The sequence below is a fragment of the Lolium perenne genome, chromosome 4, assembly GCF_019359855.2.
Source record: "Lolium perenne isolate Kyuss_39 chromosome 4, Kyuss_2.0, whole genome shotgun sequence".
Classification (NCBI taxonomy): domain Eukaryota; kingdom Viridiplantae; phylum Streptophyta; class Magnoliopsida; order Poales; family Poaceae; genus Lolium; species Lolium perenne.
Window position 1 is genome coordinate 193,631,869 of NC_067247.2, and position 26,586 is coordinate 193,658,454.

The following is a 26,586-nucleotide window of genomic DNA, read 5'->3' on the forward strand; positions in this document are numbered from 1 at the left end:
AACTTAGAACAACTCATTAGAGGATTAGTGGACAATAAAAATTAACATGTTCAGAGGTGACATAATCATTCTTAACACTTCTGGACATTGCATAAAGCTACTGGACATTAATGGATCAAAGAAATTCATCCAACATAGCAAAAGAGGCAATGCGAAATAAAAGGCAGAATCTGTCAAAACAGAACAGTTCATATTGACGAATTTTATCGAGGCACCAGACTTGCTCAAATGAAAATGCTCAAATTGAATGAAAGTTGCGTACATATCTCAGGATCACTCACGTAAATTGGCATAATTTTCTGAGTTACCTACAGAGAAAACAGCCCAGATTCGTGACAGCAAAGAAATCTGTTTCTGCGCAGTAATCCAAATCTAGTATGAACTTTACTATCAACGACTTTACTTGGCACAACAAAACACTAAACTAAGATAAGGAGAGGTTGATATAGTAGTAAACAACTTCCAAGACACAAAATAAAAATAAATTACTGTAGTAAAAACCATGGGTTGTCTCCCATAAGCGCTTTTCTTTAACGCCTTTCAGCTAGGCGCAGAAAGTGTGTATCAAGTATTATCGGAGGGTGGTGCATCGTTATTATGAGCTCCCCCATCCGTAGTGGCACTAAGGGCTTTGTCAATTTTAGGCCTATAATAATACTTCTTTGGTTTAGGCACTTTAGAGACATACATAAACTTTTGCTCCTTACCCACATAAGCTTTCTCCTTATATTTAAGAGAAGAAAATGTTGAACCCAAGGTTTCCATAGCTTTTTCAAGTTCGTCAATCCTATTGCTTTGATCGTCATGGACAACACAAGTTCCTAGGACACTAATTCTTTCATCAATTCCTCCTAAGGATTTATCAAGTTCATCAGTTTTATCAAGTAACATTTCCAATTTAGCTTCAATACTTGGAAATTTTTTCTCTAAGGTTTCCAATTTTTTCATAACATCTTCAAGAGAGATTTCAGTTTTAACTTCATCAACTGGGGGTATTCCAAATAGACTCTCAATAATACAGCTAGCTTCTAATGCATGAGTACTTAGGAAGTTACCTTTCGCGAGACTATCAAGAACATACCTATTCCAGCTAGAGATACCAATATAAAAATTCCTGAGTAAGATAGTGGTGGAGTGTTTCTTAGTGCACCTATTATGGGCATCACTAATTCTATACCAAGCATCTCTTAAACATTCTCCCCCTCGTTGCTTAAACGTACGAACTTCAACTTCAGGATTACTCATTTTAGCAGTAATAAATAAAGCAAACTAGATAAAGTAAATGCAAGTAACTAATTTTTTTGTGTTTTTGATATAGCAAACAAGATAGCAAATAAAGTAAAACTAGCAACTAATTTTTTTGTATTTTGATTTAGTGCAGCAAACAAAGTAGTAAATAAAACTAAGCGAGACAAAAAACAAAGTAAATAGATTGGGAAGTGGAGACTCCCCTTGCAGCGTGTCTTGATCTCCCCGGCAACGGCGCCAGAAAAAGTGCCTGATACGCGTACAGCACGCGTCCGTTGGGAACCCCAAGAGGAAGGTGTGATGCGTACAGCGGCAAGTTTTCCCTCAGTATGAAACCAAGGTTTATCGAACCAGTAGGAGCCAAGAAGCACGTTGAAGGTTGATGGCGGCGGGATGTAGTGCGGCGCAACACCAGAGATTCCGGTGCCAACGTGGAACCTGCACAACACAACCAAAGTACTTTGCCCCAACGAAACAAATGAGGTTGTCAATCTCACCGGCTTGCTGTAACAAAGGATTAGATGTATAGTGTGGATGATGATTGTTTGCAGAAAAACAAGAGAACAAGATTGCAAGAGATTGTATTTCAGTATAGAGAATTGGACCGGGGTCCACAGTTCACTAGAGGTGTCTCTCCCATAAGATAAACAGCATGTTGGGTGAACAAATTACAGTTGGGCAATTGACAAATAAAGAGGGCATGACCATGCACATACATATTATGATGAGTATTGTGAGATTTAATTGGGCATTACGACAAAGTACATAGACCGCTATCCAGCATGCATCTATGCCTAAAAAGTCCACCTTCAGGTTATCATCCGAACCCCCTCCAGTATTAAGTTGCTAACAATGCACAATTGCATTAAGTATTGCGCGTAATGTAATCGGTAACTACGTCCCCGAACATAGCACCAATGTTTTATCCCTAGTGGCAACAAAGACATCCATAATCTTAGAGATTTGTCACTTCCTGCAGTTCACGGAGACATGAACCCACTATCGAGCATAAATACTCCCTCTTGGAGTTACAAGCATCTACTTGGCCAGAGCATCTACTAGTAACGGAGAGCATGCAAGATCATAAACAACACATAGACATAACTTTGATAATCAACATAACAAGTATTCTCTATTCATCGGATCCCAACAAACGCAACATATAGAATTACAGATAGATGATCTTGATCATGTTAGGCAGCTCACAAGACCCGACAATTAAGCACAATGGGGAGAAGACAACCATCTAGCTACTGCTATGGACCCATAGTCCAGGGGTAGACTACTCACACATCACTCCGGAGGCGACCATGGCGGCGTAGAGTCCTCCGAGAGATGATTCCCCTCTCCGGCAGGGTGCCGGAGGCGATCTCCTGAATCCCCCGAGATGGGATTGGCGGCGGCGGCGTCTCAGTAAGGTTTTCCGTATCGTGGCTCTCGGTACTGGGGGTTTCGCGACGGAGGCTTTAAGTAGGCGGAAGGGCAGGTCAGGGGGCCACACGAGGGCCCCACACCACAGGTCGGCGCGGCCAAGGGGCAGGCCGCGCGCCCTAGGGTTTGGGCGCCTCGTGGCCCCACTTCGTCTCCTCTTCGGTCTTCTGGAAGCTTCGTGGAAAAATAGGATCCTGGACGTTGATTTCGTCCAATTCCGAGAATATTTCGTTACTAGGATTTCTGAAACCAAAAACAGCAGAAAACAGCAACTGGCACTTCGGCATCTTGTTAATAGGTTAGTTCCAGAAAATGCACGAATATGACATAAAGTGTGCATAAAACATGTAGATATCATCAATAATGTGGCATGGAACACAAGAAATTATCGATACGTCGGAGACGTATCAGCAAGCCATTCACCTTGCATCATTGCTATGACGTGCTAGGGAATGAAGAGAAGTGGAAGACGCGCGGCAAGTTGGATGCGGCAACTATGGCGGCCCATGCTACCGGTGATGCAACAATCATCGATGATGATGATTCAAGTGATGAAGGGAAGAAGAGAAGCTCCACTCCTCACTCCGTCAACAATGGGCGGAGGAATGTGCATGGTAGGAAGACAGCCAAGGAAATGAAGGGAAAGAAGGCCGGAGATGATGACATTGCCATGGCCATGGAAAGGATTGCAAATGCAAGGTTGCAAGCAAATGAAGATAGAAAGATGCAACGAAACTTGGAGAAAGAGGCTATGGATGCTATTGAAGCTAGGAGAGCCGCTTTGGAGGAGAGGATTGCCGCCAACGAGGAGAAGAGGCAAGCCTCCGAGGAGCATGCACGCCTAGCGGAGGAGGAGATGAAGCTTTTCTTGATGGATACTTCCCATATGGATGAGAGGCAAAAGGAGTACATCAACCTTCTTCGCGATGAAGTGTTGGCCAAAAAGAGATTGTTGGTAGCCAACATGAACACTTCCACTACCGGCATGTTTGGAGGAGGCATGCCGACGTTTGGAGGAGGCATGGGAGGCATGGCCGGCATGGGAAGCATGCCCATGGCCGACATGGGAGGCATGGCCGGCATGGGAGGCTATGGAGGCATGGCCGGCATGGGAGGACCAAGCTATGGAGGAGTCTTTGGAGGGACCATGGGAGGCTCGGTGAGTGGTGTGTATGGGAGTATGGGAGCACCACCGGGAGGCTTCGTGTCTTCCATGAATGCTACTATTCCTCCTTCAACCCAAGATGACGAGGAAGAAGAAGAAGCTGTTGACTTGGAAAATGCGGAAGTGTGATATGCATTTGTGATATGTGTTCCACTTTGTCCATTTGAACCATATGTCGTGTGTCATTGTTGAACTACGTCATTTTGTGTGTCGTTCTTGAACTATGTGATGTATGTTGCACTTTGTGTCCACTTAAATTATGGTACATTATTTGTTTCATGAATTATGTGTGATTATTTGATCTTTGTGATTGCAAAATAGTATACAAAACTGTTTTCCGCGCCCGCGCGCGCTGTATTTTGCCGCGCCCGGCGGAGGACGATTTTTTCCGCCCGCGCACGCGCTGCATTTTGCCGCGTCCGGCGGGGGAAAATACGGCCCAGCGCGCGTTAGCTGTTTACAGCGCGCAGAATCAGAGGTTTAGCGCGCCGCGATATAGCGCGCCTGTTGGAGATGCTCTTATAGGTTTTAACTGGGCTGGGCGGCCGTGACCACCTACAGGCTGACGCACCTCTGATTCGATCCAGTCGGGTAATCGTGTCGTTCCAAAGTTTCCCGTCTTCAAATGTGGCATAGCACAATCTCCATACAAACCCAAAGTGGTAACCCGGCTTCAACTATTATTGAAACATCCTGTCTAGTAAAGTTCCTTTTTTATCCAAAAAAAAAAAACTATTACTAAGCATGTACACAGTTACCCTGCAGCTATACAGAGGATCAGAGATTGTTCCTCCTACGGATATGTGTTTAAGGATCCGAGATTGTTCCTCCTACAGATATGTGTTTAGCTATACAGGGGATCAGACATTGTCCACAGACTGTTGATCCAACATTTTGTCAATGGGGTACTGATTCATCATTCACCTTTCTCTCTGTTTGATCTACGCCCAACAATGTACACATATGACAATGCTGCTCTACCTCATGCACCTTTCCCACGAACCAAATCTTGAGCTGAACGTCCCTCCTCCAAACTGCTGCGCAAGCTTTGTGACGGCCGTCCGCACACAGGTATCCCACGCCTTGGCAATATCCTTGATCGAATGGGACTCTGGGAGATTCTTGAGGGCGAGGGAGAATGCCGCATGCTGAGTTTGAGATGGCACTCGGCTTCTTCCTGCAGATTTTCCATGTCAAGCCAATGGTTTGGTGAAGCAAGTGCAGATTTTAGACAATCTGATGATCACTGGTAGCATGAATTAGCTGAACTCACCTAAGCTGGTCATCTCTTTCATCAGTGATAAGCATCAGGGAACTTCTTGGGTAATCCGAAGGGACAGATAGCTTCGCCGGCATGATATCATACTGCATTGGTCAGAGCATCGGTCAGTACATCAGGATACTCACAGTGTTTCCTATCCTGCGGGGAGTACTTAAGGTCAAAGGTACCATTTCAGATGATGCAAACAGTGATTTGAGGTCTCCTGAAAGTGCCACGGCGGTGTACGAAAGCTTGATGGTTGTACCAGCATCACAAGAGGTTCCGCTATCCCCAGAGATGGTGATCTCCGTATCAATCAGTGTTCTGTTAATAGATTTGATCTCTTCACTCAGAGCATAGATTGCATCCTGCAAGGCAAAATTCAGAGAATTCAAACTGTTTGCTAAATAGAAAATTGTGTCCCCATATGTAACTTCAGAAAGTATTCATCAATCATGGTACCTGCATTTTCTGCCTCTTAGGACTGCGTACTCTGCTGGATTCAGAGTCTGAAGCTCTAACCTCAAATGGCACACCATTGCTCTCCCCAAAGACATACGACATTGAACAAACTGAGCTGCGAAAGGCTTCTGGCGACGAAGACCGCACCTGATGACGATAGATATCAGAGAGCATGAAACTGTCAGTACAAGAGTTTGTAAAATAGCATCAACTGTGACTGGGACGATAAAACTTGCTGACTTACTGCATAACGTAGGCGGTCGAATGGACTCTTGGCCACCAGTGTCTCAGCCCCTTCACGCTGTACCTGACCCTCTGGTGAATTGATTGGGAAACTAGGACTTGCATCTGCAGGTTGCCCTTGCTGTTGTTGTGGTCTGCTTCAAAAACGATTGCATACAGCACATTACACACATTTCTCTTGATATCTTTTGACATATAGAAATTCAACAAAAATAATAAAGGTACTAAAATGATTCCATACATCAATTACATGCATTCTCTTGAAAAGTTGTAAATACAGATTAAAACTTACTTTACCCAACACATTATTTGTAATAATTCATGAAATTCAGAGTGACAAGTTATGTTGATTCAGGCTTCAGGTCATACTTTCAGCTTCCAATATTTCTCAATGTTCTCTTTTAACTTTAAAAGAGTAAATAAGAATGGGCTGCATAAAAGAAAAACACAACATTACGAACCTTTTATCACCAGAAAGTGGGGATCTCATTTCCAAGAGGAGGGGCATCAAAGACACAATGAGTGCTTCATACTTGGGAACCTTATTCATCAAACCATCATGTACATGATTTTTCTCGATCTGCAAGAACTTCAGTATCTTTCTGATAGACTTTTTGGTTCTTACTGAATTGTTGAATTCCTCAGTATTGTCACCCTGTAGATGGAATAAAGGAATGTAAGATAGGAAATAGGAAGGTAGATTCTTCACAACGAGAAAAGATTACAAGGAAAGGAACAGAGGACCTCAGTTAATTCTGGAACAGTGTATTGTTGATCAAGTTCCACCAACTTGGAAAGGTAATTATCCTTGAGTGACTTGATCTGCAATCAAACAATTTTGGCAGTAGTATGATTAAATGGAATTGTTCAAATTTAATGGATAATCATGGAAGAGGAAGAATATTCATTCTCACACGACCAAACAGTTCCTCCATTAGGTTGATTTCTCCATCACTTGCCGTTATCACGGGTTTATCTAATATTGAGTCAGTCTCAAGTTGATAATTAGTTCTCTCTGTTAACTGCGCGATGACAACACATAATGCTATAAGATACAGGGTAAGTGTAATGGAAAGTTCGACTAATACACGGAAAGAGGAATGTAAGCATGGCGAATGTAAGCATCCACCAGTCAGTTTCAATGTACGCTGCAGGACATCTTTCTTCGAAAGAAAATAGTGAAACAAGATAAGTAGCATAACCAGAAATGGAAAAAAATGACTACGAGGGGAAAAAGTCCTTTATTTTTTGGTCCCGAGTTTCTGCTCTTCAGAAACAATATGTCATAGAGCGTATAACTACCGATTACATCCCAGGATACAGCGGTGCAAAACTAAAGCACAATGGGAACATATATGATATTTAACATCTTATGAATATCACAAGTTACAAACTCAAGTACAATGCAAAATCGAACTGCTACATAGAGAAGGAAGTGCAGGTCATTTTACTATATATGATACAGGAGAATATAAGGTTGCACCTTTTTCTTTCAACTCCCAATCGATTCAATAATTTTATATTCAAGAGAAAAGCACATCAATAACCGAACTACACTTTCATTAAAAGAACGTTCCATCTATAAGGTAATATGAGTCTCAGCTTACATTAGTGAAGTCAGAGAACAGAACTTCATGATACTGGAAGGTTCAATCCCGGCTGTACATTACTGCTATTGCTACCCGTTACTATAATAGTTCATAAGAAATCAGCAATAATATTTTAATGATTGGTACTCGGTGAATAGAGCAATTTGCTTGCTTCGGAACCTTTGCCTTTTTGGCAGAACATGAGTTATGAAGAACACAATTGAAACATCCAGTAGAAAAATACAGGGCAATTTATTTGGTGTGCAGGAAGCAATGGCAACAGCCTGTGACTTACATATCCAGAAGACAATGTAGCAGGATCATCAATTACTCCATGCAGTTGATCAGCCTAACAACACAGCATAATAGTGAAATTAGAATATTGATGGGCCAATAAAATTGACTCCATGGAAGCTGTTACATATGAATAGACAATGCTACTGGACTTGAAAATAAAATAAAATTCTGCCCAAATTCTAATAGTTCCTAAACGAAGAAATGGATATACAGTACGTTTTTCGAAATAGCACTGAGAGTTTCCACTGAACTTTTTTCCAGTTTGACTTCAAAGGATAATTTGCAATTGATCACCTGCACTATATGGCAACGGCCAACAAGAACTACACAGGGCGATGTTCTTGGACAAAACTAAAAGAAAAACTAGCAGACGGTTCATCATCCGAGCAACAGCAAGAAAGAGGCACGGAAACGAGGGGAGCCGGACGAAGACATGAAACTGAATCATAAATCCCAAGAATCAGAGACCGTGGCACTTACATCGCTCGAAGGGGATTTGCTGGCGAAATCGCGAGGGAGTATGGGAGGCTCCACTTTCTTGTCCGTGAGGCCAGTCATTGCCTGCTCCGTCTCCGCGATCGCTGCCTCTCCATGGGCGTCGGCCGCAGCAGCCTCTTGGATCGCAGCGGCGAACTCAGACCGCGTGTTGGCTACGGGCTTCTGCCCTGAATTGGTTTCATCTGTTGCCGGCACCCCGGGCACCGACTCTGACGTGCCGGCGACGTCAGATACTGTGTCCTGCTCGAGCAGGGTTCTTGCCCGTGAGCTCGGCAAGGAGGGGGCGGAGTTCTTGCCGACGCCTAGAACCTTCGACGGCGACGGCGGGGCGGAGGAGGAGAAGGAGGTCTCTTGAGCATCGCGAAGCGGCTCTTCTTCCATGGTCGCGTCCGCTGGGGCCGAGCTCGCGGAGTCAAGGGAGGCTGGCGTCGCTCCCCCGGGCGCGCTTGTTCCGCCTCCGTCCTCCCTTCCCGACATGATCGCTTCTTGGTTTCTTGCCGTGGGAGTTCTTTGGTCTTGCCTGCCGTTGGGTTCCTTGTTTTGAGTTTGGGAGGGAACACGAGAGACGGAGTGGCCGGCCTTTTATATCCGGTACGGTTTGGCTGCGCTCAAACGGAACGGCTGGACTTCTGTGTTGTTTCTGGTGGGAATTGTAGTGTACAGAGGTCGGTTTGCTATCTGACAGATGATGCCCCGATTCCAAATGTACATAGGAAAACCTGGCTTGTGTGAATCAACCAATTCAATAACGTCTCGAGTTGCCATCAGTCGAACAACCACTGGAACCTGATTGCAAGGCAGATTCTGTCAACCATTCCGTCGAGCTGAGCTGAGCATTGGCTTCCAAACTCAGTAATGGCAAAGCCTTTGCATTAGTTCCTCCTCTGCTTGGCATTTGACCGAACACATCTAGCGCCCAGAATCATGTTTCCCTTAGCCCGGCATTTCGTCGAGCATCTGCGCCTCGCCACACCGGGCGCAGAAGCAGCTCAGCTGACAGAACGTCACCGGGAAGCAGGAAGCGACGACTCGGCCAGGCATCTCGTTGCACGGGTACGTGAACTTGACCTGAGACTTCGGTGCGGGCTTCCAGGGCCGGCGATTGAGAGTGCGGGCACGCGGTGAAGAGGGGGCGTCGCCGGCCCGTCGCCAACTCGCTATCTGGCTGAGAAGTATAGGGATTGGGGAGGACATGGCGAGATGGAGGAAGCCAGGAAAGAGAGAGTGGAGGAGCAGCGCCGTGCCTCGTGGGAATGGCAACATGTGCAAGGCTGTGATGGAGGAAGCAGAGGGTGCTACTCGAAGTTGCAGACTGTTAATTTTTTGAGGAACGAAGTTGCAGCTTTCACATTTCTATACTTATAATGAAACAAATCTATTGCAAGATACTCCCTCCGTTCCTTTTTAATTGACTCAGATTTAGTACAAAGTTGTACTAAATCTGAGTCAATTAAAAAAGAACGGAGGGAGTAATTTCTAACATAAAAATTAAGTTGTCGAGTCCGATTCACTACTAGGAAAAGCCTTGCCACTGGCACACCTATTTGGCCTATCCCCGACGCCGGCGGTATTATTTTATCACCGGCGAGGCAGAATGGTGGTGCGCCGGTGATAACCCTCAGCCTATAGTTGTTTTCCTAGTAGTGGTTCCATTCGCAACCGACCTCACATGCGGCCAAAAAGCGGCGGAGGCGAGGATAGGGGCGACGGTGCCAATGAACCAACAAAACTAAGAGCAATTATAGGCATATAGGAGAGACAGGCGTATGAGAGAGAGAGGGGGATATGGAGTACATGTCAAGCGGTTCCACCTGCTAGGTGCCTTCGTGTTGCACACCAAACACCCCAAACCTACCCCCAATTTTGGGGAGCAGGAAGAACTTCCGAAAACTTTTTGGATCATAGTGTCCATTTAGAGAGGTTCGTTGAGGTGTGAAAATTATACTGATGCCTCAAACCCCCAACAGACAGACAGGGTGGGACTCCCTTGGAGATGCTCTTAATCCCTTGTTTACTTGAGTGTAAATTCATGCCCTAGGGGATTAAATTGAAGAAGATTTAGTGAAACTATTTGTTTCACCTAATGCCCTTAAATAGTCTTCTCTCCCAATCCACTAGAATGATGGAGTGATTTTAATCTTAACAAAAATGAGGGGATTGTGTGGATATCTTTTGTTTATCCCATCTAATACCGAACCATCGAGAATGTTTTGGATCCACAATAATCCCCTCCAATCCTCTTGGGTTATTCTTTCTGGAAGGATTTGAAGGGGATTGACATGGAATGAGGTTGACTAATTCCTTGCAAGTTAACAATCCCCCCAACATCCACTCCAATCCCCTCTAATCCACCTATATAGGGGATTACCTGAATAAAGACTAAATGTACTTCAAATACATTAGTTCTAAACCAAAGTGGGGATGTGTCCGGACTGGTTGTAACTTTTGCCCCATTTGTAAAGAAGAGAAGTTGAGAACCATGCATATATTGTGTGAATTCCAAATTAGTAAATCTTCATTATTATATTTGGAAAGGGAGGATAACCCTCAAGAAGAAGGGAGGATAACCCGCAAGTGGTGGTCCGCCGCTGACAGTGGAGTCGTCATCGACTTGGAGGAGGCTGGTGGCGTGGTTGGCGAAGGCGGCAAGGATAGCGGCTTCTCTTGCTCCTTCTAGGCAGGAACGGTGGCGCTAACGACGCAGACAGTGGCCTCGACTGGAGCGTCTTCGACCGCCACTTCCACTAGATTAGGTTTAGTTTAGTTTAAATTCGGTTGAACTATGTTTAAATGAATCTCGTCGGTTCCGCTGCCAATTTGCAGTTTAAATTATTTTTTGTTAGATACGTGATCATGGGGGTTCAATTTGGGAAGCCGCTGATAGAGGGAGCCGACCCACGGCACGTTTTGCCGGCGCCCCCCAAAGCCTATTTACCGCCTCACATTTGGGGGCACCGGTGGGATGCCCTAACATCTCCTTCCTTTAAACCTGAGAATGGTTCTGAAATAATCGAGTGTGTTTGGTCGGTTTTCCTGTGTGGGCTTCGTTGAATGCAACACCGTCTTCTTGACCGTGGCGGACGGTAGAAAACTTATGTCATATGGCGTGGATCGTGGGGAAGCTCGTGTTCGCGGCCTTCTCAATTCGCACACCCATGGGTGGGAGTGAATCCGTACCTTCCCTATGTTCCCTCCTGGAGATACATTCCTTGATGAAGCCTGGCAACCACACTACCACAGTATGGTTGGTGCTGATGTATATATCTTTTGAGCGTCCGCTTCGTCTAGTTTTATTGAAGTTTGACCAACTTAATTATTTGACTTGCGTAGATCAGTCTTGTTTCATTGTGTGCTCTTCGTTTTGATGCAAATTCCTGCTACCAAGTCTGCCGTTCTGTCCAACAACGAGCTAAGCAAGATCGCAGCAGTATAATCACTGGAGACCGATTAGGCAGCAGCGCAGCACAACGATCCTCGATCAGTGGCTGCACCATCTTCTTCAGATCGTATTACCTCTATGCCATAACCTATACTCCATCCGATTCACAAACTAGACATGACAGAAGCCAAGTCTTAGAAATGTTTAATAGAACATGGTTAAAAAATAACAGCTCCTACCCTACTAGCACCAAACATCGTTCAAATCCACTCCCTGGCATTTTTATTTTGTTTAATCCTTTCTTTAAGATTGCCTTTTCTCATAATGATATTCACTGACTTCAGATTTTGTCAAAAGTTGACAAACTCCTTAAAAAAACAAACAAAAACCTTGATAACCCATTCACATCAAGTAGTCATGTTTGGTAGGAGCACACGTCCAAAGTTCACATCAAGCAAGCTCAGTTGCATGCCACAAAAAAGAATACTACATCAGCCAACTATACCCGAGTCTGTATGAGTATGACTTGAACAAAATTCACGATTTGCTATAGCTATAGGGCGTCCGGATGGTCCCAGGGGAGCTGGAAATGTAGAGGGTCCCACAGCCATGGATGGATAATTATGTTTTCATGACCACAGCACTAACACATGCCTAAAAATTTTAGGTGACAATCAAAAAATATCTGAATTCTGTACCAATTTTACCAATAGCTTTCCTCAAGGCAGCTGCCACTTTCACTTTGTTTTGGGGGAGAGGACGCCAAGCCCACCACTTTCACTTTGTTTTGGGGGAGAGAACGCCAAGCCCACCCATGAAGGGCCTCAGCGGTTCCGGAATCACCACAGTGCTATCCTCTTGCTGAAAATTCTCCAGAATAGATATGATCAGTCGAGGAACAGCCACTGCCGTCGCATTGAGTGTGTGCACAAACTGTGTTGGGCCTGAACTGCCACCCTTTCCTTTCTTAGCGCTTGTCGCCGGTGGAAGCTCCAAGGGTGCTGGACGGAAACGGATGCCCAGCCGCCTGCTCTGGTAATCCGTGCAGTTTGAAGCACTTGAGATCTGCCCGTTTTGTTCAGAAAAATATCAGCAAGACTGCTCAGAATGGACACAAGTGGAGAGGGGGCATAAAGTACGTGTTCCTTACCTCACCATACTTATCTAGACCTGGCATCCATGCCTCGATGTCATACTTTCTGTGGGCCGGTGCGCCCAAATCCCCTGTGGCCATATCCAAAGTTCTACGAGGGAGAAGAATATTTGTATTGGTGTTGGAATGTTTATGAAATGGAAACTCAGAAGTAGACAAGGACATACTTGAAATGAAAAGTGGAAACTCAGAAGTAGGCAAGGACATACTTGAAATGAAGTCCGAGTGATGCATAAAGATCCTCTTCAATGGTAATAAGTTCTTCATGGTACTTGTCACTTTCCTCTGGCCGACATAATACAAACATCTCAACCTTGCTAAATTGATGTACTCGGTATAGGCCCCTATTCAAGACAGGTTGACTGAAACTCAGCAACTCTATGGAAGACAGTAAACAATTGCATTAAGGACTTAAATGATCCATCAACAACTCTTGAAAACTCTATAAGAACATACTATGATCAAACTTTATATATCAATTAAGATACCCAAAAATTCTCAAGATAGTCTTCCAGGAAAGAAGAAAAAATAGATACCTGGTGGCAGCACCTGCAGCACCAGCTTCTGTGCGAAAACAGTGTGAATAGGCCACATATTTTATAGGTAAATCAGAGTCAGGAAGTATAGAGTTCATATGGATGCCTCCGACAGGAATTTCTGCAGTGCCTATGAGGCACTGATCAGTGCCATCTATTGAATAGACCTACATAAAGATGGCATAAGTGCTTAAGTAAAATTTCTAATCTGCAAGGGACATAAACATGACAAAATGTATGATATGATTCTGCATAGCACTATCAATAGCAAGTTAGTAACAAGACAGAGGTACCACCATAACGTGCCACAACGCAAAGGCACAAAGCTTATACTACAGAAATTGCACTTATATAATTCTATTGCTTGAACATATGTGCAAGAACCTGACAATAGAGCCAGTTCTAAAACTCCTTACATCGTCATACATGTTGTTAACTATGTAGTATGCTACAGTCTTGTCTGCTATATTCAAACTAAACCTTTTCTATCTAAAATCCAATCTGTAATCATTTAGAATGAGCAGGAAACCAATATAAGCACAAGAACAATAAAAATATATACCTCCCTCTAACATATTTTTTTAAATAGAATAAACATTGTTAATGGACCTGCATTGACCATCACAGCAACTTGGCCGCATATCCGCAGTAATCAAATAATAATCAGCAAGCAGATATTGATGGACAACACATCACATAAAAAAAAATACTGATACTAACTCACTAACATGTACACCTCGTGCTTGAGTGATGTAACAAGAAGTGTATCAATATACTATGTTTACCATGGGACTCCATACCTGGGTATTTTGGGCCCTTGGCTGGAAACCGCATCTCTCAACAACAGATGATCTTACAATCTCTGGAGTTATGAGTGGTGTAAAACCTTTCTTTGAGACCTCGGCAATAGCCCAACTTACAAGGGCCATTTCCAACAGAACAGCTTCATTCTTCAAGTAGTAGAACTTTGAACCACTGACCTGTGCAGGCAGTACATTTTTTGAATAAAGAGTAGGACCAATCTGTGCATCTACTCATATTAGGAGTTCGTACTATGTATAATAAGGAAAAATGAAGTCATTTAGTACAAGTATCCTCTATAACTAAAATAGTTGGCACCCACTAATGATTTTTCCCGATTCCTCATCATTCAGCCACATCACTGTAATAATTTCAAACATCTGATAAGATCAAGCGAGACCACCTTAGCTGATCTATTGGAGCTATCAATCTGCAAATGATGCGCACATGAAATTCATATACAGCTTTGGCACCCATCACTACCTCTCCTACTACCGTCCCACATTCTTACCTCCCTTTAACTTCTCCTCCACCGGCCTGGCCATCGAGCTCGTGGATGAGCAATGCCTCCACTGCGTAAACAATAATGCTTTCGCCGACCGACACAGAATTTTGCCCCAAGGTATTGGCTTATAATGCCCTACCCAAGCATGGCGACCTCATGCTCATACGCCTCCTTACCCTGTCCGCATGCTGCTGTCCAGTCCAAGGCCCCCAATGCCTCCTCCACACTCTGGTCTAACTTCTAGAAGATTCTCAGCCAAGATGTCCCCGTTTCTTGCGCCCATCCCAAAATTACTCCGCTGGCCCCTCTGCCAGTGACATCGTTGATGACTTCCTCCCTCAGATCGACACTGCCAGGAGCGGTCCACCATGATTGTTGCCCACCTACAGGCTCTCACGTCTCTGTCCTCCAGCTCTCCGGCCACTCTTGATGCTCCTGGTTCCTTCACTTTCATGCATGGTAGTCACCTTCTGTAAGATTATGCCTCTATGGAATTTCATATGATTGCTGCAGATCTCATTTGGGCCTGTCTCAGTTCCTTCTCTGAAACAATTTGCTGCTACTTTGCGTCTTTGCCTTAAGATGTAGTTTCAGCAGCTTCGGTTGAACTATTTGTTCCACTGAAGCACATGATTCTGTGATAGATTGTGAATAGACGTATGCTTTTCCCTTCTGCCTTTTTCGGGATTACAACTGTTGCTAATTGTGTGTGCACATGTTTTGCCAAAATGACAAACCTCCAAAAATTGGATATGTACTTTTGCATGGCTACATGTTAATCATAGCTACTGCAGAATTTCAGCAACAAAACTGCATGGGCACTTATTGCTACATATATATGCACATGGAGTTAAAGTAGTTGGTTCAGATATCAACATGTTTTCTTTTTCTTTTTCTCTATATGATCATATATCGTGTAATCTAAAAAGTATTAAAGGCAATAGCTCAATCTCCTGGTATTAAATATTAACCTTATAAGTTCCGTCGATCTCCTCGAGGACAAATATAACCGTCGATCTCCACATCAAAGGCATTTACAAAACCAATTGTTATCTGCACTAATCGCAGGTGTATCTTCTCTCTCTTGGGATCAACCATAAGATATCTTCCTGATTGAGTTGCTTATAGGTGATTGAAAACCGAAATTGTGTGCTACAAAATCTTGGTACGTCATTCTGAATTCTTCTATATAATTGATTTACCTGAGCTAAGGTGCAGATCAATTTTCAAGGAAGTAGGCAAAGTTCAGTAATGAATTATACTGTATGTTTGCTTAACACTTGCTATAAGAACATGCATACAAAACTTTTATTGTGGTGGGCTAATCTCTTGTAGTGAGTTTATCACGAACCTGCGTACAAAACTTTTATTGTGGTGGGCTGAAGCATCGAATTGTGGAGATGTAAGTAAACCCTCACTCGAGACATGTGCTTGATACTAGTGAAGTACTACGGATTGAATAAAAACCACAAAATCCCCTGCCATACTCACGCTGTGAGACATGGTTATTGTAGCGTGAGATACATTTGGCAAATTGATGCACTTAGCTACGTCAAGAATCCTATTCTCATTGTTTGTATTGCTTTTCAATGTTTCTATTCTTTTTTTTTTGTCAAAGTGTGAGATTTCAACTATAGTAATTTTGTTATTCTTATTTTGGTTTTCACTTCAGACCCCCTGATGATACTACTGTGCTATCCATACAAATATGTGATGAAAATAACTGTCACTGTGATTGTATATAAAATTTATACAGGATTTCAAATTTATCATCATTCAGATTCATTTTGCATGACCATGGGTTATATGATCCTTAGCTAAAAATACATATAATGTAGTGAGTTTTTCTTCTATATGGTTTAGTTAATAATCCAGTTTGCTGTTCATAGCCAAAGAACTGAAAGGCATTGGCACCGGTATTTCTATAACTGAGTACAGCCAAGCATTTCAAAATGTGTTATTTCTATTATATAAATTGAAGTTGCAGTTTTTTGGGCCAACATACACAAATTTACTATGCAGTTACATACATGTATTTGTAACAAAATACTATTAATAGTGTGTTAATCTATGTTTTTCTGCATAAAAACATGGCTCCATAGCTTTTAATTCTAATTGGTAGTCATGTTTCAGATTACGTACCACTATATAAATATATATTTTATGGTGATTATATCCCTTCTTTTGCTGCTGGATGCAATAAATCCCGCAGATCACAAGTGTATCATCCAGTTGTGTTATTAAATGACTGGTATAACATGTTGTTCAACATTGTAAGTTAACAAAACATTGTCATAGTTATACCTCAGAAGCTGCATCAAAATCAAATAAATCAAGGTCTTTTCCCAGCTGAACGTGATCTTTGATGGTGAAACTGAAATTCCTCTGACTGCCTACCTGTATAATATAACCGAAACGAATTAAGAAACGTCGAAGGTACATAAATGGCATAATTTGTAAAAGAAAAAAAGCACAAGTACTGCAGGTGAAGTATACAAAAATCTACTACCTCCTTTCTGACGACAGAGTTTTCTTCGCCCCCTACGGGAACATCTGGATGTGTGGTATTAGGAATACTTTGTGCTTCTAACTGAAGCTTATCAGTTAGCTGAACAAGATTCTCTTCCAGCACAATAAGGCTTTCTTTCAGGTTCTTGCCTACAATATCCCAAAATGAGTTCAAAACTAGTAACTCATGCATTTGATTTGGTCATAGTTGACTTCCAAAATACAATCGTAACGATTATACCTTCGTCAACAAGGGCTTGTCGCACAGATGGGTCAAGTTTCCCTTTCATTTTGTTAGCAACAGCATTTCTTTCAGCTCGGAGCACTTCGACCTCCTGCCATCTGCCATCATTAGGAATTGTTGCCATGCTTTTGTTACCACCATATTATATAACAGAACTAGTTAACCAATTGTATTCAGTTAATGAATGTAAAGACGCATGATGGAACAGTTTGAAGGGTAATAGAGTGTGCACCATGTACTGAAATGTGGATGAACAAAGTCCACGGTGAACTTACAAACTTTGCATATTGACTTGACCACACGACGAATTGACTAGCAGGAGAATCTTAAAACAGTTTAGGGCAACCAAAGTTTACTAACGATTGAGCTTTTCATCATACGGACATACTTTTCTAATTCGATATTTGATGGTGGCAAGAAAAAATACATGTCATAATATATCATCACAAGGTATATCTGGAAAAGCTAAACAAAAGCTCAGGGTTCCGTATGAGTTACCACTTATCACAAGGCATATCTGGAAGAGCTCAACAAAAGTTCAGGCGTATGTATGAGTTCCTCCGACCTACTTCTAACTTTCATCGGTAGCAACAAAATTTACTGCCAATTTGTCCTAATATGAGTGTTGTTCCAGTGATGCTAAGGTGTAAGGAGAATATATACTATCTCTAGAATACTTGTTTCAACCATAGGACACCTCAAACAGCAACTCATGCATAATCTGAGATGGAAGCTATAATCTTTGATCGGAACCATTTCATCTCACAGCAACTCGATGCCTAGCAAAATCATGCGCATTGCCATGGAAGCTACCCGTTCTAATGCAATACAGTCCAAAAAAGGAATCCGAAGTGCAGCAGTGGCAATAACAGGCAGGCCCCTGACCTTCTGCAGGGCGAGGTACTGGTCGTAGAGCTGGAGGACGACATCTAGGTTGGCGACGGAGTTCCGGTTCAGAATGTTGGTGGCGACGGCATCCCTGTTGTCCCGGATCCACTTGAAGTCTATCGCCGCCTTCCACTTGGGCGTCGTGGCACCACCACCCGCGCCACCGCCGCCACCGCCGCCTGTACCCAAACACACACACAATTCAGATGGTGGTACGAGAGTATAAGAGATGATGTCATCTTAGGAGTTCGGGGATTTTTACCTCTGGTATCGGGTTGGACTGCGGTGGCGGCGGCGGCGGAGGTGAGGAAGCGGAGAGGGTGACGGCGGAGGAAAGAGGAGGTTAGGTTCCTATGCGGGGAAAGGGAAAGAGTGGTGGCAGCGGCTGAGGAGAGGTACCGGCCGCAGGTCAGCATCTCGCCGGAGAGCGGAGAGGGAGATGGCCGGCGGGCGGCGGGCGGCGGATAGGGGGGGATAAGAGACTTGCTACTTCCCCGTCGTAGGGGCCTTGATATGGAAGCCGATTTTGGCCGTCCAATGGTGTTCCTCGCTATATCGACCGTCCGATCGTATTACCTGGTTCTGATAATCCTGACTACCAGTCACAAGCGTTCGAAATTTGCTACTCCCTAGATCATCAATTTAAGTACGGAGTAATCGAGCGATACGCTTGATGAGCAATCCCAACCAACAATCAATACATAATTGTTAAAAGAAAATTTAAGTACGGAGTAACATAATTTAAATTACATAACATAAAAATTATATCATTAGAAAGCTGAATTTCTAAACTTTTCAATGATATATAACCTACATTACATTGGTCAAATGTATGACCTAGAAACACGTGCAGAACTTATGAACCGAGACGGATGTAGTAAGGAAAAGTAAGCGGCTACATCAGTCGGTCGGTTGTACATTATCAGTTTATTTTTCAAAAATGTAAATCTGGTTTTCTCTTTAAAACTAAATCTAGTTTTCTCTTTAAAATTAAATCTGGTTTACATTAGATAGAGATCTCGTTTTCTCTTTAAGACTAAATTTGGTTTACATTAGAAAGAGAGAACCACGGTTTATAACCAGATAAAAATGGTGTTGATGGGGGAATAGCGAACAAAGTAGGCCCATCGTACCGAGTCACTGATCAAGACCAAGATGGCCCAATCCAGTCGCTATCTCGAGGAGCTTGCTGACCAAGGCCCAGCACGAGAAGCCTGATCGATCCATCAAGATCATCGTGGAGAAAAAGCAAAGGAATCAACGGTGGTAGTTGACTATGGTTTTAGATGACTCACTCGCATGATGTAAAACCCTAGGTCAGGTATACCAATCTCGTCCATGTGCTCCAATGTCGTCACCGTCAACCACCTCTCCTTGTACCATTTGCTTCAGTAGTAAAAAATAAATGCTTAATTAGTAAGTGGCTATTTGAACTTTCAAATGACGACGGGGTATGGCAAGATTTACTTCGTAACAAATATCTTCAGTCTAAAACTTTATCGCAAGTGATAGGCCGCATGACTCTCCTTTTTGGAAAGGATTGATGAAACCGAAAGATGATTTTTTTTCAAGCAGGGTTATTTTAATATTGGAAATGGCAAAAATACTAGTTTTTTTGAAAGATAAGTGGTTGGGAGATGTCCCTTTGTCGCAGCAATACCCGACCCTTTTTAGTATTATTGAAAGAAAACAAGTTTTGGTCGCTGATATTTTAGCAAATAGGCCTCTTCATGTTTTTTTTAGAACTCTACTGTCCAACAAGTGGGCACTTTGGTTAGAGCTAGCTGAACGCCTTATGTACATTCAGTTGACAAATCCGGGTTCTTGTACTGTAAAATCTTATCTTAACTTACTAGATGATAAGACCAGGTACTTGAAAATATATTTGGAAAATAAAAGTACCCTTGAAGATCAAGATCTTTATGTAGTTTCTTCACCGTAAATCTATTCTAACAAAAGATAATCTTGCAAAAAGGAATTGGCAAGGTTGTAAGAAATATGTTTTCTGTGATAAGATGAATCTATTAAACATTTGTTTTTTGAAATGCCCTTTAGCTAAGATTGTGGCCCATCATATATATGACTTTCAGTTTATCACCGCTAGCTAATATCACTAATCCTTTTGGTAATTGGTTGAGCGGCATTGCTAAGAATGATGTTGGACAGATTCGTGTGGGCATTTGCGCCATTATTTAGGCTATCTGGAATGTGTGTAATGAAGTAGTCTTTAACAAACCAAAACCTTAACCTTTCTTGCAGGTCATCCCTATGACTATCCATTGGATTCGTACATGGTCTTATCTCCAGTCCGAGAAACAACGGGATGCCATGAAATCTGGGTGCAAGCGACCGGAGATGGTCGCACAGGATTTCTACAGCCGGTGTGGCTGACGGCTTGACCGTAGAATCACTTTTTGATGTATTTTTGGCGTCTACTCCTTTGCATTTTCAGATGGTTGATATTTGTATCTGTAAGGGTACATTGCCCCTATGTGTGGTTTTGGTAATTAATGACAACCCCTATGGACTAATGTTTTCATTGAGTTTATATGAAGGAATATTCCATAGGTACTTCTTGTATTACATGTGTTGGATTCAAGTATGTATGTCATGAAGATAAAGATACACCTTGTGTATTGGCATCAAGATCATCGATTTAAAGATACATATGTGATATGATCAAGAAGAAGAAATGAAGATGGAGTTCTTATGTGGAACTCAATATTAGCCATGCTCTATCTTAAGTGAGTATGTGAAGATACAAGGTTGAGTTGGGAAAGTTCAAGATGAGCATCTCAAGTGAATCACATGCTTGAAGCTTGCCGTCCATTTGGTGATAATGGACTTGTGAAGATGTGCATCAATGAAGCTTTCCCATCATAGTGTATGGGGGAGCATTTGTGAGTCTTCACAAAGCAACAATGATCAAGTGAGGCATTCCGGCTTGAGTGGAGCGTGAAGAGCTATCATCAAGATCAAGCGGGATGCGCAAGGCAAAGGTATGGCCTTGCTAGGTTTTCCTTTTACCGGTCTCAAGGTGTTTGTTGGGAGACCGGATTATAGGATAGATAGCCGCTCTATCAAGAGGGGCTTTCGGTTGGGTAACTTGATCACATCGTCTTAGGGAGCTCAATCCTTTGCATACTTTGCATATCCTTATTGCTTCTTGGTGTTTCTCTGTGTGAGGTTCTTGAGCTTGTTGCTAGCTTTACAACAAGCCCAAGTTCATCGAAAACGGAATCCGCATGCATCTTCTATTGCGTTTTCGAGTTTGGACGTCTTCACCGTTTCTTGACGGTGGGAGACTCCCTCTCTAAAATCATCTAAAAATGTTCTATTCGTCATTATCTTTCCAACAAAATTGGTTTCATGTCAACCGGGGTCCGGACACAAAAGTTATCACAGTTTTTGTATAAACATGTTTTCCTGCTCACCCGGTCAGGGACCCGGTCGGACCGGCCCATGCGCCGGTCGGTTCCGGTCTGCCGCCGATCGGCCCGGCCTCCCAACCGGCTGGCCCGGCGTGCCGACGGCCAACCGGCGCCAACCGGGCGCCAACCGGATGACCTCCCCGGACGACACAAAGTGACCCCGTCGGGTCCGGCTGCCGACCGGTTTGGACCGGCTGGTCCGGTGCAGGGTCCGGCTCGATCGGGCCCTGGACCGGACGGCCCGACCCCAGGCCCGGTTGACCGGCCTCCTCGACGGTTGACTCAGCCCAACTTTTCCCCAACGGTTATATTTGCTCTTGGGCTATAAATAGCCCTTCTTCCACCTTGGGCTGAGTTAGTTCTTCCTATTCTCTCTCCTCCATTGTTGCTTTTGAAGAACTTGCTCTCTCTCTTGTCCCCCTCCATGATTCTTGCTCATTCTTGAGGGATCTAAGAGAGGAGATCTAGATCTACACTTCCACCAATCCATTTCTTCTCTAAGTGAGGAGAACTCTTGGGATCTAGATCTTGGAGTCTTTTGTTGACTTTCCCCATTGTTCTTCCTCTCCAATCTCATCTTAGCATTTGTTGCTTGGGTGGTATTTGAGAGTGAAGGACTTGAACACCTCTAGTGTTCTTGCTTTGCATCATTGCATAGTGTTGAGCTCTCCACCACGATTAGTTCGAGTGAGAGACCGTGAGCTTGTTACTCTTGGAGGGAGACCTCCTAGTTGGCTTGGCGGTTGGTGCTCCGGTGATCTCTTCAAGAAGATTGTGAAGAGGCTCGGGCTTCTCCTTCGTGGAGCTTGTTAAGTGGTTGTGGAGCTTGCCATCTCCGGAGCGGAGGAAAAGCTAACCATAAGGAAAGGGCCATTATCCTTCGTGGGTGTGGTTCGGAGAATAGGGTGAGCCTTCGTGGCGCGGGGAATCCTTCGTGCGACCTCCACTCCTCCAAACGTGACGTACCTTCTTGCAAAGGAAGGGAATATGGGAATACATCCTCGTCTCCGCGTGCCTCGGTTATTTCTATACACGAGCTCTCTTTCCTTGTGATAGCCATCGTGCTTGAAGTACATATATCTTGCTATCACTTGTGCTACATATATCTTGTGCCTATCTTGCTTAGCTCTAGTTGTTGTTGTTACACTTAGTTGAGCTTAGCATATTTAGGGTTTGTGCTTGTAAACTAAACGATAGTTTAATTCCGCATTATTACAAGACAAATCCATAAGAGTTTTTAATTCCCTATTCAGCCCCCTCTAGGCGACATCTCGATCTTTCAGTATCGACTTTAGTTGATACTGTAGGGATTCATTGCATAGAAAACAAAAAAATTCCTACCGCGAGAACGCAATTCAAGCCAAGATGCAATCTAGAAGACGGGAGCAACGAGAAGATGATCGAGACTCACCCTTGAAGATTTCCAAAGCCTACAAGATGAGGCTCTTGTTGCTGCGGTAGACGATCACTTGCCGCTTGCAAAAGCGCGTAGAAGATCTTAATCACGGTGCCACGATCGGACAGCACCGTGATACGTCTCCAACGTATCGATAATTTCTTATGTTCCATGCTACTTTATTGATGATACCTACATGTTTTATACATACTATGTCATATTTATGCATTTTCCGGCACTAACCTATTAACGAGATGCCAAAGAGCCAGTTGCTATTTTCTGCTGTTTTTGGTTTCAGAAATCCTAGTAAGGAAATATTCTCGGAATTGGACGAAATCAAAGCCCAGGATCTTATTTTTCCACGAAGCTTCCAGAAGTCCGGAGAGGAAACGAAGTGGGGCGACGAGGCAGCCACACACCAGGGCGGCGCAGCCCAGGCCCTGGCCGGGCCGGCCTATGGTGTGGGCCCCTCGTGGCGCCCCCTGACCTACCCTTCCGCCTATTAAGCCTTCGTCGAGAATAACTCCAGTACCGAGAGCCACGATACGGAAAACCTTCCAGAGACGCCGCCGCCGCCAATCCCATCTCGGGGGATTCAGGAGATCGCCTCCGGCACCCTGCCGGAGAGGGGAATCATCTCCCGGAGGACTCTTCACCGCCATGGTCGCCTCCGGAGTGATGTGTGAGTAGTTCACCCCTGGACTATGGGTCCATAGCAGTAGCTAGATGGTCGTCTTCTCCTAATTGTGCTATCATTGTTGGATCTTGTGAGCTGCCTAACATGATCAAGATCATCTATCTGTAATGCTACATGTTGCGTTTGTTGGGATCTGATGAATATGGAATACTAAGCTATGTTGATTATCAATCTATTATCTATGTGTTGTTTATGATCTTGCATGCTCTCCGTTGCTAGTAGAGGCTCTGGCCAAGTTTTTGCTTGTAACTCCAAGAGGGAGTATTTATGCTCGATAGTGGGTTCTTGTCTCCATTAAATCTGGGGGAGTGACAGAAACCTCTAAGGTTGTGGATGTGCTGTTGCCACTAGGGATAAAACATCAATGCTATGTCTAAGGATATATTTGTTGATTACATTACGCACCATACTTAATGCAATTGTCTATTGTTTGCAACTTAATACTGGAGGGGGTTCGGATGATAACCTGAAGGTGGACTTTTTAGGCATAGATGCATGCTGGATAGCGGTCTATGTACTTTGTCGTAATGCCCAATTAAATCTCACAATACTCATCATAACATGTATGTGCATGGTCATGCCCTCTTTATTTGTCAATTGCCCAACTGTAATTTGTTCACCCAACATGCTTATTCTTATGGCAGAGACACCTCTAGTGAACTATGGACCCCGGTCCATTCTTTTACATCGAATACAATCTACTGCAATACTCGTTCTACTGTTTTCTGCAAACAATCATCATCCACACTATACATCTAATCATTTGTTACAGCAAGCCGGTGAGATTGACAACCTCACTGTTACGTTGGGACAAAGTATCTTGGTTGTGTTGTGCAGGTTCCACGTTGGCGCCGGAATCCCTGGTGTTGCGCCGCACTACACTCCACCGCCATCAACCTTCAACGTGCTTCTTGGCTCCTACTGGTTCGATAAATCTTGGTTTCTTACTCAGGGAAAACTTGCCGCTGTACGCATCACACCTTCCTCTTGGGGTTCCCAACGGACGCGTGATGTACGCGTATCAAGACTGTTTTCTGGCGCTGTTTCCGGGGAGATCAAGACACGCTGCAAGGGGAGTCTCCACCTCCAATCTCTTTACTTTGTTTTTGTCTTGCTTTTATTTTATTTACTACTTTGTTTGCTGCACTAAAATAAAACACAAAAAAATTAGTTGCTAGTTTTACTTTATTTACTGTCTTGTTTGCATACTCCATATTAAAAACACAAAAAAATTAGTTACTTGCATTTACCTTATTTTTGTTGCCATGACTAGTCCTGTAGTTGTTACTCTATCACCCGAGGAATCGATCTTCACTTTTAAACAAAGGGGTGAAGAGGGTTTTAAAGAAGCTTGGTCTAGAATTTTTGATTCTTATAATAAATCTGAACCTAAAATGACACTAAGTTTGCTTCTTAATAATTTTTATTTTGGGCTTATTCTTCGCTATAGATATGCCTTAGATGTTGTAGTTGAAGGAGATATGCCCTAGAGGCAATAATAAAGTGGTTATTATATATATCTTTATGTTTATGATAAATGTTTATATATCATGCTATAATTGTATTAACCGAAACATTAGTACATGTGTGATATGTAGACAACAAGAAGTCCCTACTATGCCTCTTAAACTAGCTTGTTGATTAATGGATGATTAGTTTCATAATCGTGAACATTGGATGTTATTAATAACAAGGTTATGTCATTGTATGAATGATGTAATGGACACACCCAATTAAGCGTAGCATAAGATCTCGTCATTAAGTTATTTGCTATAAGCTTTCGATACATAGTTACCTAGTCCTTATGACCATGAGATCATGTAAATCACTTATACCGGAAAGGTACTTTGATTACACCAAACGCCACTGCGTAAATGGGTGGTTATAAAGGTGGGATTAAGTATCCGGAAAGTATGAGTTGAGGCATATGGATCAACAGTGGGATTTGTCCATCCTGATGACGGATAGATATACTCTGGGCCCTCTCGGTGGAATGTCATCTAATGTCTTGCAAGCATATGAATAAGTTCATAAGAGACCACATACCACGGTACGAGTAAAGAGTACTTGTCAGGAGACGAGGTTGAACAAGGTATAGAGTGATACCGAAGATCAAACCTCGGACAAGTAAAATATCGCGTGACAAAGGGAATTGGTATTGTATGTGAATGGTTCATTCGATCACTAAAGTCATCGTTGAATATGTGGGAGCCATTATGGATCTCCAGATCCCGCTATTGGTTATTGGTCGGAGTGAGTACTCGACCATGTCCGCATAGTTCGCGAACCGTAGGGTGATACGTCTCCGACGTATTGATAATTTCTTATGTTCCATGCCACATTATTGATGATATCTACATGTTTTATGCATACTTTATGTCATATTTATGCGTTTTCCGGAACTAACCTATTGACGAGATGCCGAAGGGCCAGTTCCTGTTTTCTGCTATTTTTGGTTTCAGAAATCCTAGTAAGGAAATATTCTCGGAATCGGACGAAATCAACGCCCAGCATCTTAGAATCTCCGGAAGCATCCAGAACACCCGAGAGTTGCCAGAGGGGGGCCACATGGGCCCCAGATGACAGGCCGGCGCGGCCCAGGCCCTGGCCGCGCCGCCCTATGGTGTCGTCGCCTCGTTGACCTTCTGACGCCGCCTCTTCGCCTATTTAAGCCGCCTCGACCTAAAACCTCGATACGAAAAAGCCACGGTACGAGAAACCTTCCAGAGCCGCCGCCATCGCGAAGCCAAGATCTGGGGGACAGGAGTCTCTGTTCCGGCACGCCGCCGGGACGGGGAAGTGCCCCCGGAAGGCTTCTCCATCGACACCACCGCCATCTCCATCAACGCTGCTG

At 43.5% G+C, this 26,586-nt stretch overlaps 2 protein-coding genes across 3 annotated transcripts; both read right to left on the bottom strand.

Moving 5' to 3' along the window:
- Positions 1 to 4,500: 4,500 nt before the first annotated feature.
- On the bottom strand, positions 4,501 to 8,068 carry LOC127295305 (uncharacterized). Its single transcript, XM_051325233.2, has 9 exons — positions 7,695 to 8,068; positions 6,725 to 6,832; positions 6,555 to 6,632; positions 6,272 to 6,465; positions 5,812 to 5,944; positions 5,568 to 5,714; positions 5,294 to 5,473; positions 5,118 to 5,209; positions 4,501 to 5,021 (listed from the first exon to the last, which is right to left on the bottom strand). The coding sequence occupies exons 2-9, from the start codon at positions 6,743 to 6,745 to the stop codon at positions 4,742 to 4,744; spliced, it is 1,125 nt and encodes a 374-aa protein (XP_051181193.1). The 5' UTR covers positions 6,746 to 6,832; positions 7,695 to 8,068; the 3' UTR covers positions 4,501 to 4,741.
- Positions 8,069 to 11,942: 3,874 nt separating this feature from the next.
- On the bottom strand, positions 11,943 to 18,718 carry LOC127295303 (serine--tRNA ligase, chloroplastic/mitochondrial). Of its 2 annotated transcripts, XM_051325231.2 has the most exons (10): positions 18,471 to 18,718; positions 18,206 to 18,387; positions 17,318 to 17,411; positions 17,078 to 17,226; positions 16,873 to 16,965; positions 14,063 to 14,242; positions 13,263 to 13,429; positions 12,936 to 13,070; positions 12,724 to 12,817; positions 11,943 to 12,638 (listed from the first exon to the last, which is right to left on the bottom strand). In XM_051325231.2, the coding sequence occupies exons 1-10, from the start codon at positions 18,622 to 18,624 to the stop codon at positions 12,351 to 12,353; spliced, it is 1,536 nt and encodes a 511-aa protein (XP_051181191.1). In that variant the 5' UTR covers positions 18,625 to 18,718; the 3' UTR covers positions 11,943 to 12,350. The 2 variants fall into 2 exon arrangements, with proteins under 2 accessions (XP_051181191.1, XP_051181192.1); XM_051325232.2 differs by lacking the exon at positions 18,471 to 18,718 and having other exon boundaries at positions 17,318 to 17,418; positions 18,206 to 18,381.
- Between the last annotated feature and the right edge of the window lie 7,868 nt (positions 18,719 to 26,586).

Bases quoted from the DNA above. Each gene is read 5' to 3' on its own strand.
- LOC127295305 (XM_051325233.2), bottom strand. From the start codon at position 6,745: ATGGAGGAACTGTTTGGTCGT. The intron at 5,715-5,811 runs GTAAGTCAGCAA...TATCGTCATCAG, and splicing joins TCGACCGCCTACGTTATGCA to GTGCGGTCTTCGTCGCCAGA. The intron at 5,210-5,293 runs GTACCTTTGACC...TGACCAATGCAG, and splicing joins TGTTTGCATCATCTGAAATG to TATGATATCATGCCGGCGAA.
- LOC127295303 (XM_051325231.2), bottom strand. From the start codon at position 18,624: ATGCTGACCTGCGGCCGGTACCTCTCCTCAGCCGCTGCCACCACTCTT. The intron at 17,227-17,317 runs GTATAATCGTTA...GGGATATTGTAG, and splicing joins ACAAGCCCTTGTTGACGAAG to GCAAGAACCTGAAAGAAAGC. The intron at 14,243-16,872 runs GTATAACTATGA...CTGCCTGCACAG, and splicing joins ATTTTGATGCAGCTTCTGAG to GTCAGTGGTTCAAAGTTCTA.